Source organism: Anomaloglossus baeobatrachus, chromosome 4 (genome assembly GCF_048569485.1).
Source record: "Anomaloglossus baeobatrachus isolate aAnoBae1 chromosome 4, aAnoBae1.hap1, whole genome shotgun sequence".
NCBI lineage: Eukaryota > Metazoa > Chordata > Amphibia > Anura > Aromobatidae > Anomaloglossus > Anomaloglossus baeobatrachus.
The window spans coordinates 8,402,153-8,416,625 of record NC_134356.1 but is presented as its reverse complement, the minus strand read 5'-3'; the positions used below and the strand labels follow the sequence as shown (position 1 = coordinate 8,416,625).

Below are 14,473 nucleotides of genomic sequence, written 5' to 3'. Positions count from 1 at the left end.
AGCTGCACATTTTGCCAATCAGTTCGGGTCCCAGCAATCTCACCCCACTGATGAATAAGATATCACTTATGCTTAGGCCATGTTCACACTGTCAGTATTTGGTCAGTATCTTCCATCAGTATTTGTAGCCAAAATCAGTAGTGGGTGAAAAATATAGAAGCGGTGCCCGTCTTTCTATTATACTTTTCCTCTCATTTTACAATTCCTGGTTTTGGCTTCAAATACTCAGGTAAAGAACTCACCAAATACTGTGTGCACATGGCCTTAGTAAAGGAAATTACTTGTTTTCACTGGAGAACCTCTGTAAGAGCAGATTTGCTGCAGTGCAATAGTCACAGGACAGCGAGGGGTTAAACGTTCAAATATTTAAACTATTAGAAATAAAGAATTTTCCCCATATTGATAGAGAAAAAGTGACTTCCATACACAACACAATCCACTATACCAAGACCAAGAATATCACATACAAGGGGGAAATACCGCCACACCGTGACCAGACAACATATTACCACCACATAGTGACCAAATACAACCACATACAAGGGATAAATACCGTCACACCATGACCAGACCACATTTTACCACCACATACTGTAGTGACCGAATACAATCACATACAAGAGAGAAATACTGCAACACCATGACCAGATAACATATTACCAATACATAGTGATCAAACACAACCACATACAAGAGAGTAATACCGCCACACCATAATTAGATCACATAATAAACAAATATTACCACATACAAGGGAGAAATAGCACGACACTATGACCAGACTACCAAATAATACTACATACAAGAGACAAATACCACCAAATCGTGACAAGACCACATATTACTACTACACAGTGACGAATACTACAATAAATGGTCATGAATAAAAACCACAATACTAATAACACTAATATTACCATCAGTGCCATTATACACAGGAGCTCTGTATATAGTGTCAGTGTGCAGGTAATACAGTGATCACCGATGACATTTTACACAGGAGCTCTGTATATAGTGTCAGTGTACAGATTATACAGTGATCACCGATGACTTTATAGACAGGAGATCTGTATATAGGTAATACAGTGATCACCAGTGACATTATACACAGGAGCTCTGTATATAGTGTACAGGTAATACAGTGATCAGCAGTGACATTATACACAGGAGCTCTGTATTTAGTGTATAGGTAATACAGTGATCACCAGTGACATAATACACAGGAGCTCTGTATTTAGTGTATAGTTAATAGTGATCACCAGTGACATTATACACAGGAGCTCTGTATTTAGTGTATAGGTAATACAGTGATCACCAGTGACATTATTCACAGGAGCTCTGTATATAGTGTACAGTGTGTGTGTACATGTAATACACTGACTTACAAGTGACGTCTCTAGCTGACGTTATTCATCTTCGCTTTTCCTCTTCATCCGGTGCTGACCGCGATCACTTCTTCCGGCCTTACACAACTCTGCAGAAAATAACAGTCACCTATAGCCGATCACTCCCAGAGAACATTCCACACTTTTTCCCCAATTTCTACACTATGTCAGACTCTTGTTCCCCCACGGAAGACAGTATCCTCAAAATTAACCTATATTTCATCAGCAGTAATCTCCCCTAATTTGCCCCTACAGTAATTATTTCCACTTGCCACCATAAACCAATAATGTAGGCCTCGTCCTGGCCCCTTTTATTTAATATCTGGGGGAACAAGTAGAATAAGAAGGGGCTGTTAATTGCTTCCTGCACAAAATATCCCCCACACACTGCTCCTCTCCAAAATAGGGCCACAAAGTGCCCCTTTCCATAATGAACCCCCAAAACTTGCCCTTTCTATAATATCTCTTAGCATAAATTCCCCCTGCTCCTCATTATACTATGCTGCCTGTCACACTCACCTTCATAATTGCCTCATAATGACCCCCATTTCCCCATAAAGTCCCCACTGCCCCATAATATCACTTGTAAAGTAATACCGCTCCTCCCCCACCAAGGTCCCCTCATCTCAAATTACCGTATACACTCGAGTATAAGCCGACCCCAGTATAAACCGAGGCCCCTAATACAACCACAAAAAACTGAAAACTTATTGGCTCAAGTATAAGCCGAGGGTGGGAAATGCAGCAGCTACTGGTAAATTTCAGAAATAAAAATAGACCCAAATAAAATGTAATGTGCCCCCTTGTAGTAAAGTGCCCATCCTTGTAGTAATGTGCCCATCCTTGTAGTAATGTGCCCATCCTTGTGCCGTGTAGCAACGGCCCCCCCATCCTTGTGCCATGTATGAATGGGCCCCCCATCCTTGTGCAGTGTATGAATGGGCCCCCCATCATTGTGCAATGTATGAATGGGCCCCCCTATCCTTGTGCCGTGTATGAATGGGCCCCCCCTCCTTGTGCAGTGTATGAATGGGGCCCCCTATCCTTATGCAGTGTATGAATGGGCCCCCCATCCTTGTGCCGTGTATGAATGGGCCCCCCATCATTGTGCAGTGTATGAATGGGCCCCCTTATCCTTGTGCCATGTATGAATGGGCCCCCCTATCCTTGTGCCATGTATGAATGGGCCCCCCTATCCTTGTGCCGTGTATGAATGGGCCCCCCTCCTTGTGCAGTGTATGAATGGGGCCCCCCATCCTTGTGCCGTGTATGAATGGGCCCCCCCATCCTTGTGCAGTGTATAAATGGGCCCCCCATCCTTGTGCAGTGTATGAATGGGGCCCCCCATCCTTGTGCCGTGTATGAATGGGCCCCCCCATCCTTGTGCAGTGTATAAATGGGCCCCCCATCCTTGTGCAGTGTATGAATGGAGCCCCCCCATCCTTGTGCCATGTATGAATGGGCCCCCCATCATTGTGCAGTGTATGAATGGGCCCCCTTATCCTTGTGCCGTGTATGAATGGGCCCCCCTATCCTTGTGCCGTGTATGAATGGGCCCCCCATCCTTGTGCAGTGTATGAATGGGCCCCCCATCATTTTGCAGTGTATGAATGGGCCCCCTATCCTTGTGCCATGTATGAATGGGCCCCCCTATCCTTGTGCCGTGTATGAATGGGCCAACCCTCCTTGTGTAGTGTATGAATGGGGCCCCCCATCCTTGTGCAGTGTATGAATGGGCCCTCCATCCTTGTGCAGTGTATGAATGGGGCCCCCCATCCTTGTACAGTGTATGAATGGGGCCCCCCCATCCTTGTGCCGTGTATGAATGGGCCCCCCATCATTGTGCAGTGTATGAATGGGCCCCCTTATCCTTGTGCCGTGTATGAATGGGCCCCCCTATCCTTGTGCAGTGTATAAATGGTCCCCCCATCCTTGTGCAGTGTATGAATGGGCCCCCCTATCCTTGTGCTGTGTATGAATGGTCCCCCCATCCTTGTGCAGTGTATAAATGGTCCCCCCCATCCTTGTGCAGTGTATGAATGGTCCCCCCATCATTGTGCAGTGTATGAATGGGCCCCCCTATCCTTGTGCAGTGTATGAATGGGGCCCCCCATCCATGTGCAGTGTATGAATGGGGCCCCCCATCCATGTGCAGTGTATGAATGGTCCCCCCCATCCTTGTGCAGTGTATGAATGCCCCCCCCCATCCTTGTGCAGTGTATGAATGGTCCCCCCATCCTTGTGCAGTGTATGAATGGGCCCCCTATCCTTGTGCTGTGTATGAATGGGCCCCCCATCCTTGTGCAGTGTATAAATGGGCCCCCCATCCTTGTGCAGTGTATGAATGGTCCCCCCATCATTGTGCAGTGTATGAATGGGCCCCCCATCCTTGTGCAGTGAATTAATGGGGCCCCCCTATACTTGTGCAGTGTATGAATGGTCCCCCCCATCATTGTGCAGTGTATGAATGGGCCCCCCATCCTTGTGCAGTGTATGAATGGTCCCCCCCATCCTTGTGCAGTGTATGAATGGTCCCCCCATCCTTGTGCAGTGTATGAATGGGCCCCCTCCTTGTGCAGTGTATGAATGGTCCCCCCCATACTTGTGCAGTGTATGAATGGGCCCCCCTATCCTTGTGCCGTGTATGAATGGGACCCCCTATCCTTGTGCAATGTATGAATGGTCCACCCATCATTGTGCAGTGTATGAATGGGCCCCCCCATCCTTGTGCAATGTATGAATGGGGCCCCCCATCCATGTGCAGTGTATGAATGGTCCCCCCCCCCCCCATCCATGTGCAGTGTATGAATGCCCCCCCCCCATCCTTGTGCAGTGTACGAATGGGGCCCCCCATCCATGTGCAGTGTATGAATGATCCCACCCCCCATCCTTGTGCAGTGTATGAATGGGCCCCCCATCCTTTAGAAATGTATGAATGGTCCACCCATCATTGTGCAGTGTATGAATGGGCCCCCCCATCCTTGTGCAATGTATGAATGGGGCCCCCCATCCATGTGCAGTGTATGAATGGTCCCCCCCCCCATCCATGTGCAGTGTATGAATGCCCCCCCCCATCCTTGTGCAGTGTACGAATGGGGCCCCCCATCCATGTGCAGTGTATGAATGATCCCACCCCCCATCCTTGTGCAGTGTATGAATGGGCCCCCCATCCTTTAGAAATGTATGAATGGTCCACCCATCATTGTGCAGTGTATGAATGGGCCCCCCCATCCTTGTGCAGTGTATGAATGGTCCCTCCCCCCATCCATGTGCAGTGTATGAATGGTCCCCCCCCATCCATGTGCAGTGTATGAATAGTGCCACCCCCCATCCTTGTGCAGTGTATGAATGGGCCCCCCATCCTTTAGGAATGTCCTCATTCCAGTCCCCTTACTGTCCCCTATTATGCCATTATTTACACACACACAAGTTATTCTCACCTGTCCTCCATTCTTGCGGTGTCCTTAGCTTACCAGTCCGCAGGCTCATATAGACCCCTCCATGATCTCGTCCGATGCATGGAACCACCGCCGCAGGATGCCATGATGGCTTTACTGCAGTTATTTAACTGCTTTTCGGCACCGTAAAGCATTTAACTGCAGTAAAGCCATGAAGTCAGCCTGCAGCGGTGGCTCCGTGCAGAGGACGGGATCACCGAGGGGTCGGTGTCCTGCGGTCTGCAAGAAGCAGCTGGAGGCACCACGGGAACAGAGGATAAGAGGTGAGAATATATATATTTTTCTTCTTCGGCTCCTCCTGAGCGCTTACCTGCAGCCCTGCGCGTCCTCTTCTCTGCTGCTCCGGCGGCAGTGTGATGCTCGTCCGCCTCAGTCCTGACACCGGCTGCACTGTTCACATGTACGTGCGTCTGAAAGATACGCGTACATTTGAATAGCGGCGCGGTCTCCAGGACAGGTCTGGGACTTCTGCAGTGCAGGACCTGTGGTGACATCACATGACTGTGATGTCACCACAGGTCCTTCTGCAGCCGTGGAAACTGCAGCGATAGTACGAAACTTGTGCTATCGCTGCAATTTGTGATTGAAAGGCTGGGGGCCCTCAGAGCATGGGGGTCCTGCCCAGTCTGCCTGAACATAACGCCGGCCCTGAGAAACCGGCAACCCCATGGCGCTATACACTGCCCCACACTATATAAGGCACAGGGGCCCCCTGAGGGCCCGGGGCCTACTGGGGGATTCCCCACTACCCCGGCGGGCCAGACCGACCCTATCTGTCTGTCCCTACCCTCTGTCTGTCCCCGACCACCACCCTCTGCTCCCCATATCTCCTTCCTTCCTACAGCAGCCATTTTTCCGGTTGCTAGGAGCGACGTCCTGCTGTACTAATCCTATGCCTGGGCCTGCACCCCTCATATCAGCCACTGGTTGTGGCAGATAACTCAAATGTTGAGATATTTCGCAAAACAAAAAAGAAAAGAGCAAATATTAATTTACAACCAAATGACTGGACCAATTTGCACCACATTTGGTACAAAGATAAATCGGCGATTCCAGAGCTTTTCCCTCAGATTTCATCCCTCATGTCCTATTGTTCCATGATAAATTGGGCGCTTCCGGAGGTTTTCTCTCAGATTTCATCCCTCACGTCCTATTGTTCCATGATAAATCGGGGGCTTCCGGAGGTTTTCCCTCAGATTTCATCCCTCATGTCCTATTGTTCTATGATAAATCGGGCGCTTCCGGAGGTTTTCCCTCAGATTTCATCCCTCATGTCCTATTGTTCTATGATAAATCGGGCGCTTCCGGAGGTTTTCCCTCAGATTTCATCCCTCATGTCCTATTGTTCTATGATAAATCGGGCGCTTCCGGAGGTTTTACCTCAGATTTCATCCCTCATGTCCTATTGTTCCATGATAAATCGGGCACTTCCGGAGGTTTTTCCTCAGATTTCATCCCTCATGTCCTATTGCTCCATGATAAATCGGGTGCTTCCGGAGGTTTTTCCTCAGATTTCATCCCTCATGTCCTATTGCTCCATGATAAATCGGGCGCTTCCGGAGGTTTTCCCTCAGATTTCATCCCTCATGTCCTATTGTTCCATGACTCACAAATTATAAAGTGCTCCCTCCATATACAGTAGTGTAGACGTCAAACAAAGCCAGATCAGCTAGTGCAAGACGTGATATATGAAGGACAGATATTAGTTTGGATTTGGTCCTTACTGGGAGGTGTTCTCTAGCCATATTATCAATAACCTTATGTTTAATACTTTCAGCACAAGATCGGCAGCAGCTAAATCCCACCTGAAAATAAAGTCCCGCCGAAATGTAAGAAAGACCGGCCTGAAATTAGAAGCTTCCCCTCTGAACACTGATATGTACCCCAGGACCTGGGACCCCGCTTCCATGCCGGATATCGGCTGTATGGTAATGTGCGGAGCCCCTGTTATGTGTGACTGGAGGACGGGGGACAGGAGGTATCACTTCTCTCCTTCTACCCTCTGTAGAAAGTTCAAGTCTCCAAAAAATCCAACAGGTTCTCAGAAATTGTCAGCTACTTCTCCAAGACGGTCAGTGGGTACAAGGTGAAGAGGATATGGCGTCTCCAGAACCCATCTCTGTGGCAGGTGTTCCAGTGGTAGGTCCGCTCTCCACCCTCACATCTGGAGGGGGTTATATGTGACCCATATACGGAGGTGTACATCATAAGAGGTAGTGCTGTACCAGGATGCCCCAGCTCACGGTATTCCCATCCCTTCACTATGGGTGACAAGACCTTACAAATAGAGGCTATCCCTGCTCCCGGTGGTCCTTTTATTTCATTTTTGTGCCATTTTTGTGACTTTCTTGTTTTTAAGGCAAAAGGAACAGATGAAAAAAGGCAATCAAGGACAAGACGTCAAGGAAATGCGGTTGTTCCATGGCACGGACAGTAGGCACATTGATGCCATCTGTAATCAAAATTTTGATTGGCGAATCTGTGGCACCCATGGCACCGTGTATGGACAAGGTATAAAGAAGCATCCAACAATAAATGCTCTGATTGTTGGACTTTTACTTTTCCATTGAAAACTGGAGATGACCCTGAGCGACGTTCAAGGGCTATTTCCTAGATAACCATTGAATAATGGTCCCACTGCTGGCAACCCGAGAAATCCCAGGAACAGAGCTCTGTAGACTGTAAGCCGGGCTCTGCAGTATCATCCTGATAGAACTTTGACTAGTTAATGAGGTGTTAGTTTCCTAAGGGTACCTTCACACTTTAGCGATGCAGCAGCGATCCCACCAGCGATCTGACCTGGTCAGGATCGCTGCTGCATCACTACATGATCGCTGGTGAGCTGTCAAACAAGCAGATCTCACCAGCGACCAGTGACCAGCCCCCAGCCAGCAGCGACGTGCAAGCGACGCTGCGCTTGCACGGAGCCGGCGTCTGGAAGCTGCGAACACTGGTAACTAAGGTAAACATCGGGTATGGTTACCCAATGTTTACCTTAGTTACCAGCGCACACCGCTTAACTTAGCGTGTGCAGGGAGCAGGAGCCGGCACTGACAGCGTGAGAGCTGCGGAGGCTGGTAACGAAGGTAAATATCGGGTAACCACCTTGGTTACCCGATGTTTACCTTGGTTACAGCTTACCGCAGGCTGTCAGACGCCGGCTCCTGCTCCCTGCACATTCAGGATTGTTGCTCTCTCGCTGTCACACACAGCGATGTGCGCTTATCAGCGGGAGAGCAACAATAAAAAAACGAACCAGGGCTGTGTGTAACGAGCAGCGATCTCACAGCAGGGGCCAGATCGCTGCTCAGTGTCACACACAGCGAGATCGCTAATGAGGTCACAAAAAACGTGACTCGGCAGCGATCTCAGTAGCGATCTCGCTGTGTGTGAAGCACCCCTAAGACTAGTTGACCTTCTCATCAACTTATGCCCCTCTGGGTATGATAACATGATCTGCAGGAGTGGGCATCAGCCAGCTCTCTGCAAATCCTGCACATGTGCGCGGCTCTATTTGGCAGTGTCATTGCTCCTCTGAAGCCGGATTTATGCATCTTGGCTTCAGAATGACGCTCTGAGCATGTCCAGAAGTGAAGACGATGGCGTTTTCACTTCCGGACATGCGCAATCCGCCTCTCTGAAACTGAGATGCATAAACCCAGCTTCAGCGGAGCAATGACACTGCCAAATAGAGCTGCACGCATGCGCAGGATTTTCATCATAATTTGACTAGTCAAAGACCTAATTAGCATTTTCAAAACAGAGTTTATAAAGACTGTTTTTAATTATACAATTAGGATTAAAAACACCATAAAGGGCTGGTTAGGCAGGGTATATAGTAATATATAAATGTTGGAGGGCATGGGGAAAATGACAGGCTACCTTTAAATATATCCTCTATAATTCCAAAGCTAGAGGACACCATGACATCCACTATACAGTGGCACAGTGGCATGAAAACGTTCGGGCACCCCTTGTCAAAATTACTGTTATTGTGAACTGTTAAGCAAGTTGAAGATGAAATGATCTCTATAAAGGCATAAAGTTAAAGATGATGCATTTGCTGTGTAAGCCTACAATCCCTGCCTATCCCTACTCCAGAAGCTCACCCTACACTAAATGCAGCTAAGAGCAGTATTATTAGAGAATAGATGATATTTTTTAGGTAGCAGCACAATGTGTAAAGATAGAATCACTGCCTACAGACCTCTAATACACTGTCCCTATTCCGGAAGCTCACCCTACACCAACTGCAGACTAAAGCCTGCTTTACACGAGACGATAGATTGTGCGATAGCACAATCGATCGTACCCGCCCCCGTCGTTTTTGCGTCACGGGCAATTAGTTGCCCATGGCGCACAAACTCGTTTACCCCCTGTCACACATACTTACCTTCCGGACGACCTCGCTGTGGGCGACGAACGTCCACTTCCTGGAGTGGGCGGGACGTTCAGCGTCACAGCGACGTCACACGGCAGGCCGCCAATAGAAGCGGAGGGGCGGAGATGAGCGGGATGTAAACATCCCGCCCACCTCCTTCCTTCCATTAAGCCGTCGGGTGCCGCGGGAGGCAGGTAAAGCTGCTGTTCATCGTTCCCGTGGCGTCACACGGAGCAACCTGTGATGCCACGTCAATGATGAACAACCTCCGCCATTTTAATTAAACAATTTTATGAAACCTAGCGACGAGTACACGACTCATGATTTGTGAGCGATACTGCATCGCTAGGAGGTGTCACACGAAACGACGTCGTGCGGTATGCCGGATGTGCGTCACGAAAACCGTGACCCCAACGACATATCGCACAATCTATCGCCTCGTGTAAAGCCCGCATTAGAGTGGCATTAGAGAACAGATTACATATTTTAGGTATCAGCAGCACGGTGTGTAAGGATAGAATCCCTGCCTACAGGTTTCAAATACACTATTCCTACTCCAGAAGCTCACCGTACACTAAATGCAGACTAAGAGTGGTATTATTAGAGAATAGATGACATTTTTTAGATATCAGCAGCACAGTCTTTAAGGCTACAATCACTGCTTAGATTCCTCTAATTCACTATTCCTTCTCCAGAAGCTCACCCTACACTAAGTGCAGACTAAGGCGGGCTTTGCACACTACGACATCGCAAGCCGATGCTGCGATGCCGAGCGCGATAGTCCCCGCCCCCGTCGCAGCTGCGATATCTTTGTGATAGCTGCCATAGCGAATATTATCGCTACGGCAGCTTCACATGCACTCACCTGCCGCGCGACGTCGCTCTGGCTGGCGAACCACCTCCTTATTAAGGGGGCAGGTTGTGCGGCGTCATAGCGACGTCACACGGCAGACGGCCAATAGAAGCGGAGGGGCGGAGAATAGCTGGACGTAAACATCCCGCCCACCTCCGTCCTTCCGCATAGCCGGCGTGAGACGCAGGATGCAGGTAAGGAGATGTTCCTCGCTCCTGCGGCTTTACACACAGCGATGTGTGCTGCCGCAGGAACGAGGAACAACATCGTAACATCGGTCCTTCCAAAATTATGGAAATGACCGACGCTGCACTGATGATACGATTTGGACGTTTTTGCGCTCGTTAATCGTATCAAAAAGGATGTACTACGATATTGACTGCGACGACGGATGTGCGTCACTTTCGATTTGACCCCACCGACATCGCAGCTGCGATCTCGTAGTGTGCAAAGCCCGCCTAAGAGCGGTATTATTAGAGAATAGAATAGATTTCAAGTAGCCCTGAAAATGACTGGTTACTGTTGTAGGAGCAGGTACTGTCATGTTCCATGTACAGTGCGGCAAACATGGTGTTTCTAGGTCTTATATAGACCTGATGACGCTATGCAGTAGCCAAAATGGCTACGGCATTAGCAAGATTGGCAGGCAATCTCTGCATGTTTACTGGCTGAAAGTTGGGAGGAGACTCAAGCATGGCGCCCAAGCACCAAAATGCTCAATTGAGTATTGAGCATCTTGAGTACCGTAATGCTCAATTGTGTACCGAGTAGTGCCAAGCACGCTTGCTAATCACTAATAATGATCCTAAACACACGTCACAATCCACAATAGATGACATGAAAAGATGGAAGCTGAAGGTTTTACAATGGCCTCACAGTCCCCTGATCTGAACATCATTGAAAATCTGTGGCTAGACCTCAAAAGAGCAGAGTATGCAAGACGAGCCAGGAATCTCACATAACTGGAAGACTTCTCCAAGGATGAACAGTGTATGCAAGACGAGCCAGGAATCTCACAAAACTGGAAGACGAGCCAGGAATCTCACAGTCAAGGCACTCGCAAGGCTGGAGGTCGAGGCAGGACTCTCGCAAGGCTAGAGGTCGAGGCAGGACTCTCGCAGGGCTGGAGGTCGAGGCAGGACTCTCGCAGGGCTAGAGGTCGAGCCAGGACTCTCGCAGGGCTAGAGGTCGAGCCAGGACTCTCGCAGGGCTAGAGGTCAAGCCAGGACTCTCGCAGGGCTGGAGGTCGAGCCAGGACTCTCGCAGGGCTGGAGGTCGAGCCAGGACTCTCGCAGGGCTGGAGGTCGAGCCAGGACTCTCGCAGGGCTGGAGGTCGAGCCAGGACAACTCGCAGGGCTGGAGGTCGAGCCAGGACTCTCGCAGGGCTGGAGGTCGAGCCAGGACTCTCGCAGGGCTGGAGGTCGAGCCAGGACTCTCGCAGGGCTGGAGGTCGAGCCAGGACAACTCGCAGGGCTGGAGGTCGAGCCAGGACAACTCGCAGGACTAGAGGTCGAGCCAGGACAACTCGCAGGACTAGAGGTCGAGCCAGGACAACTCGCAGGACTAGAGGTCGAGCCAGGACAACTCGCAGGATTAGAGGTCGAGCCAGGACAACTCGCAGGACTAGAGGTCTAGCCAGGACAACTCGCAGGACTAGAGGTCTAGCCAGGACAACTCGCAGGACTAGAGGTCGAGCCAGGACAACTCGCAGGACTAGAGGTCGAGCCAGGACAACTCGCAGGACTAGAGGTCGAGCCAGGACAACTCGCAGGACTAGAGGTCGAGCCAGGACAACTCGCAGGATTAGAGGTCGAGCCAGGACAACTCGCAGGATTAGAGGTCGAGCCAGGACAACTCGCAGGACTAGAGGTCGAGCCAGGACAACTCGCAGGACTAGAGGTCGAGCCAGGACAACTCGCAGGACTAGAGGTCGAGCCAGGACAACTCGCAGGATTAGAGGTCGAGCCAGGACAACTCGCAGGATTAGAGGTCGAGCCAGGACAACTCGCAGGATTAGAGGTCGAGCCAGGACAACTCGCAGGACTAGAGGTCGAGCCAGGACAACTCGCAGGACTGGAAGAATTTTCCAAGGAAGAATTGAAAGACTTTTGGTTGGTACAAAGTGTTTACAAGCTGTGATACTGCCAAAGAAGGGGACACTAGGTGCTAACCTTGCAGGGTGCCCAAACATTTGCATCGGCCCATTGTCCTCTTTTATTAACAGTAATTTTCACCAGGGGTGCCCAAACGTTTCCATGCCACTGTATGCACATGAATCCCCCCATTCTTTGAGCCCTTCCGCATTTCTCTGTAGTGGTAACTCCATAGAAATCCTCAGACCCCTGGGATGGAGTTCGGGGGTGCTTAAGTTCACTGCTTTTTTTAAAGCAAACATCAAATAGGTATTCTCAGCTAAATGGAGGCAGATCCCTTTAGGAAAGGGAATAGCAGCATGATAATGTATTAACACTGTACAGAGGGCACTTTCCATGTTACTTTGTTTGCGGCTATACCCATAATCTAACGTTTTTGCTATCGAGCCTCATATAACTGTCTTGCCCCATGACCAGCCAGCGCAGGTGTCTATCATGTGTGATATTTTACGGTCGTCATCTCTCAGGAGTTTCTTGTAACCGGTCGTCGTTCTCCCCATAGGAAGCTACTTTGCCCGAGACGCCTCGTACTCCCATGACTACTCCCCACCGACGTCTGGTGGGACACGGGCCATGTTCATAGCTCGCGTGCTGGTGGGAGACTACGAAACTGGAGACCCCCAGATGAAGCGCCCGCCGCTGAGACCCGGCAGCAGCACGCGGTACTATGACTCCTGTGTGGACAACATCACCGATCCCTCCATCTTTGTGGTGTTTGAGAAGCATCAGCTCTACCCGGAATATCTCCTGGAGTACGAAGAGCAGAAACAAAAGTTCCAATTGCAGAATTGGCCATATTAGGCTGTGTGCACATGCTGCAGTTTTGTGCCTTCACCAAACAAATGCTCCCTCTGGCAGAAAAACGCACATTGCCAGGAAATGCATCCAAAAAACACATGCACTTTTTGCAAGTTTTCGTGCATATTCCGCACATGGTTTTTTGGCATGTTTTTGTCTCATTCAGATACCCGGGGTCAGTGGGTTTAACCGGGTTTAAAGAAGAAAAAAACGGTTCTGGCCCGGAGTTGATCCTGGGTACTGGCTGGACGCTGGTCCCCACATAAGTCTATAGGGACCAGAATCTGATGCATAAAAATAGTGGTAGAAGGAATAGAGCTTCATACTTACCGAGGCTCCGGCGTGGCTGTAACTGCTCCCGCGACCGCTCTTTAGTCTCATGCATATTCACTGCTTTCCCCACCCACCAGCGTCTGTGATTGGTTGCAGTCAGACAGCGCCCCCACCCTGTCAGCTGACGTCTAACAATCACAGGCGCTATGTGCATCTATAGCGTACTGTAAAAAAAAATAAAACAATTGGTGTAGGGTCCCCCCATATTATGATACCCAGAACAGATAAAGCATACTGCTACAGGCTGCAGCCACCAGCCATGCACATATCTTGGCTGTGTATCAAAATCGGAGGAACTGCATGCGGATTCTTTTTTAAATTTAAATAAATTTAAAAAACGGTGTGCGGTCCCCCATCGATTTTACACCCATCCAAGGGCTGATATTCTCAGGCTGAGGAGACCCATGCTTATTGGTCTCCCCCAGCCTAAAATTAGCAGCCTGCAGCTCCCGGAATTGTCATAGTATCAACATTGAGGGGCAGACCGCACGTCGTTTTTAAAAATTATTTATTTAAATAATTTAAAAAAAACTGCATGTGGTTCCTCTTATTTTGCTACACAACCAAGATAAGGGCACGGATGGGGATGGCAGCCTGGAGATGTAGGCTTTATCTGTGTTGGGTGTCATAATATGGAGGGGACTCTACACCAATTATTTTTATTTATTTTTAGACCATGATAGACCCGCAGACAGCGTCTGTGATTGGAAGCAGTGAGACATGCCGTCACTCAGAATGGCGGGGGGAAACAGTGAATATGCATGAGGCTAATGAGCGGCCCCGGAAGTAGAATGAGAGGCTGTGGGAGCAGTTACAGCCGCGCCTGAGACTCTATGATATAGCACACTTGCTCCTCTCCCCCTATACCTTTTACCCCCATTTTTAAGTGCTGGATTCTGGTCCCCATGGACTTATATGGGGACCAGAATCTGGAAAGATACCTGGGTTGAATTCCGGGGCGGATCCAGTTTTTTTTTTAAACCTGGTTAGACCTGCTGATCCCGGGTATCTGCGAGTCCACACATCACTAAAACGCTGGTCAAACACACACAAAAGTGACATGCTGCTTCTATGTTCAGTACACAAAACTGCAAGGAAAAAGGAAGCAACGT

General features: G+C 49.4%; 1 protein-coding gene across 1 annotated transcript in view; it reads left to right on the top strand.

The window, feature by feature from the left end:
- LOC142301802 (zinc finger CCCH-type antiviral protein 1-like) overlaps nt 1-13,852 on the top strand; it is a 68,744-nt gene extending 54,892 nt beyond the window's left edge. Inside the window, exons 10-13 of the mRNA XM_075342825.1 lie at nt 6,621-6,771; nt 6,852-6,982; nt 7,203-7,354; nt 12,733-13,852. Coding sequence (XP_075198940.1) covers nt 6,621-6,771; nt 6,852-6,982; nt 7,203-7,354; nt 12,733-13,031 — 733 coding nt within the window. The 3' untranslated portion in view covers nt 13,032-13,852. The remainder of the gene's footprint in view (nt 1-6,620; nt 6,772-6,851; nt 6,983-7,202; nt 7,355-12,732) is intronic.
- The last annotated feature ends 621 nt before the right edge of the window (nt 13,853-14,473 follow it).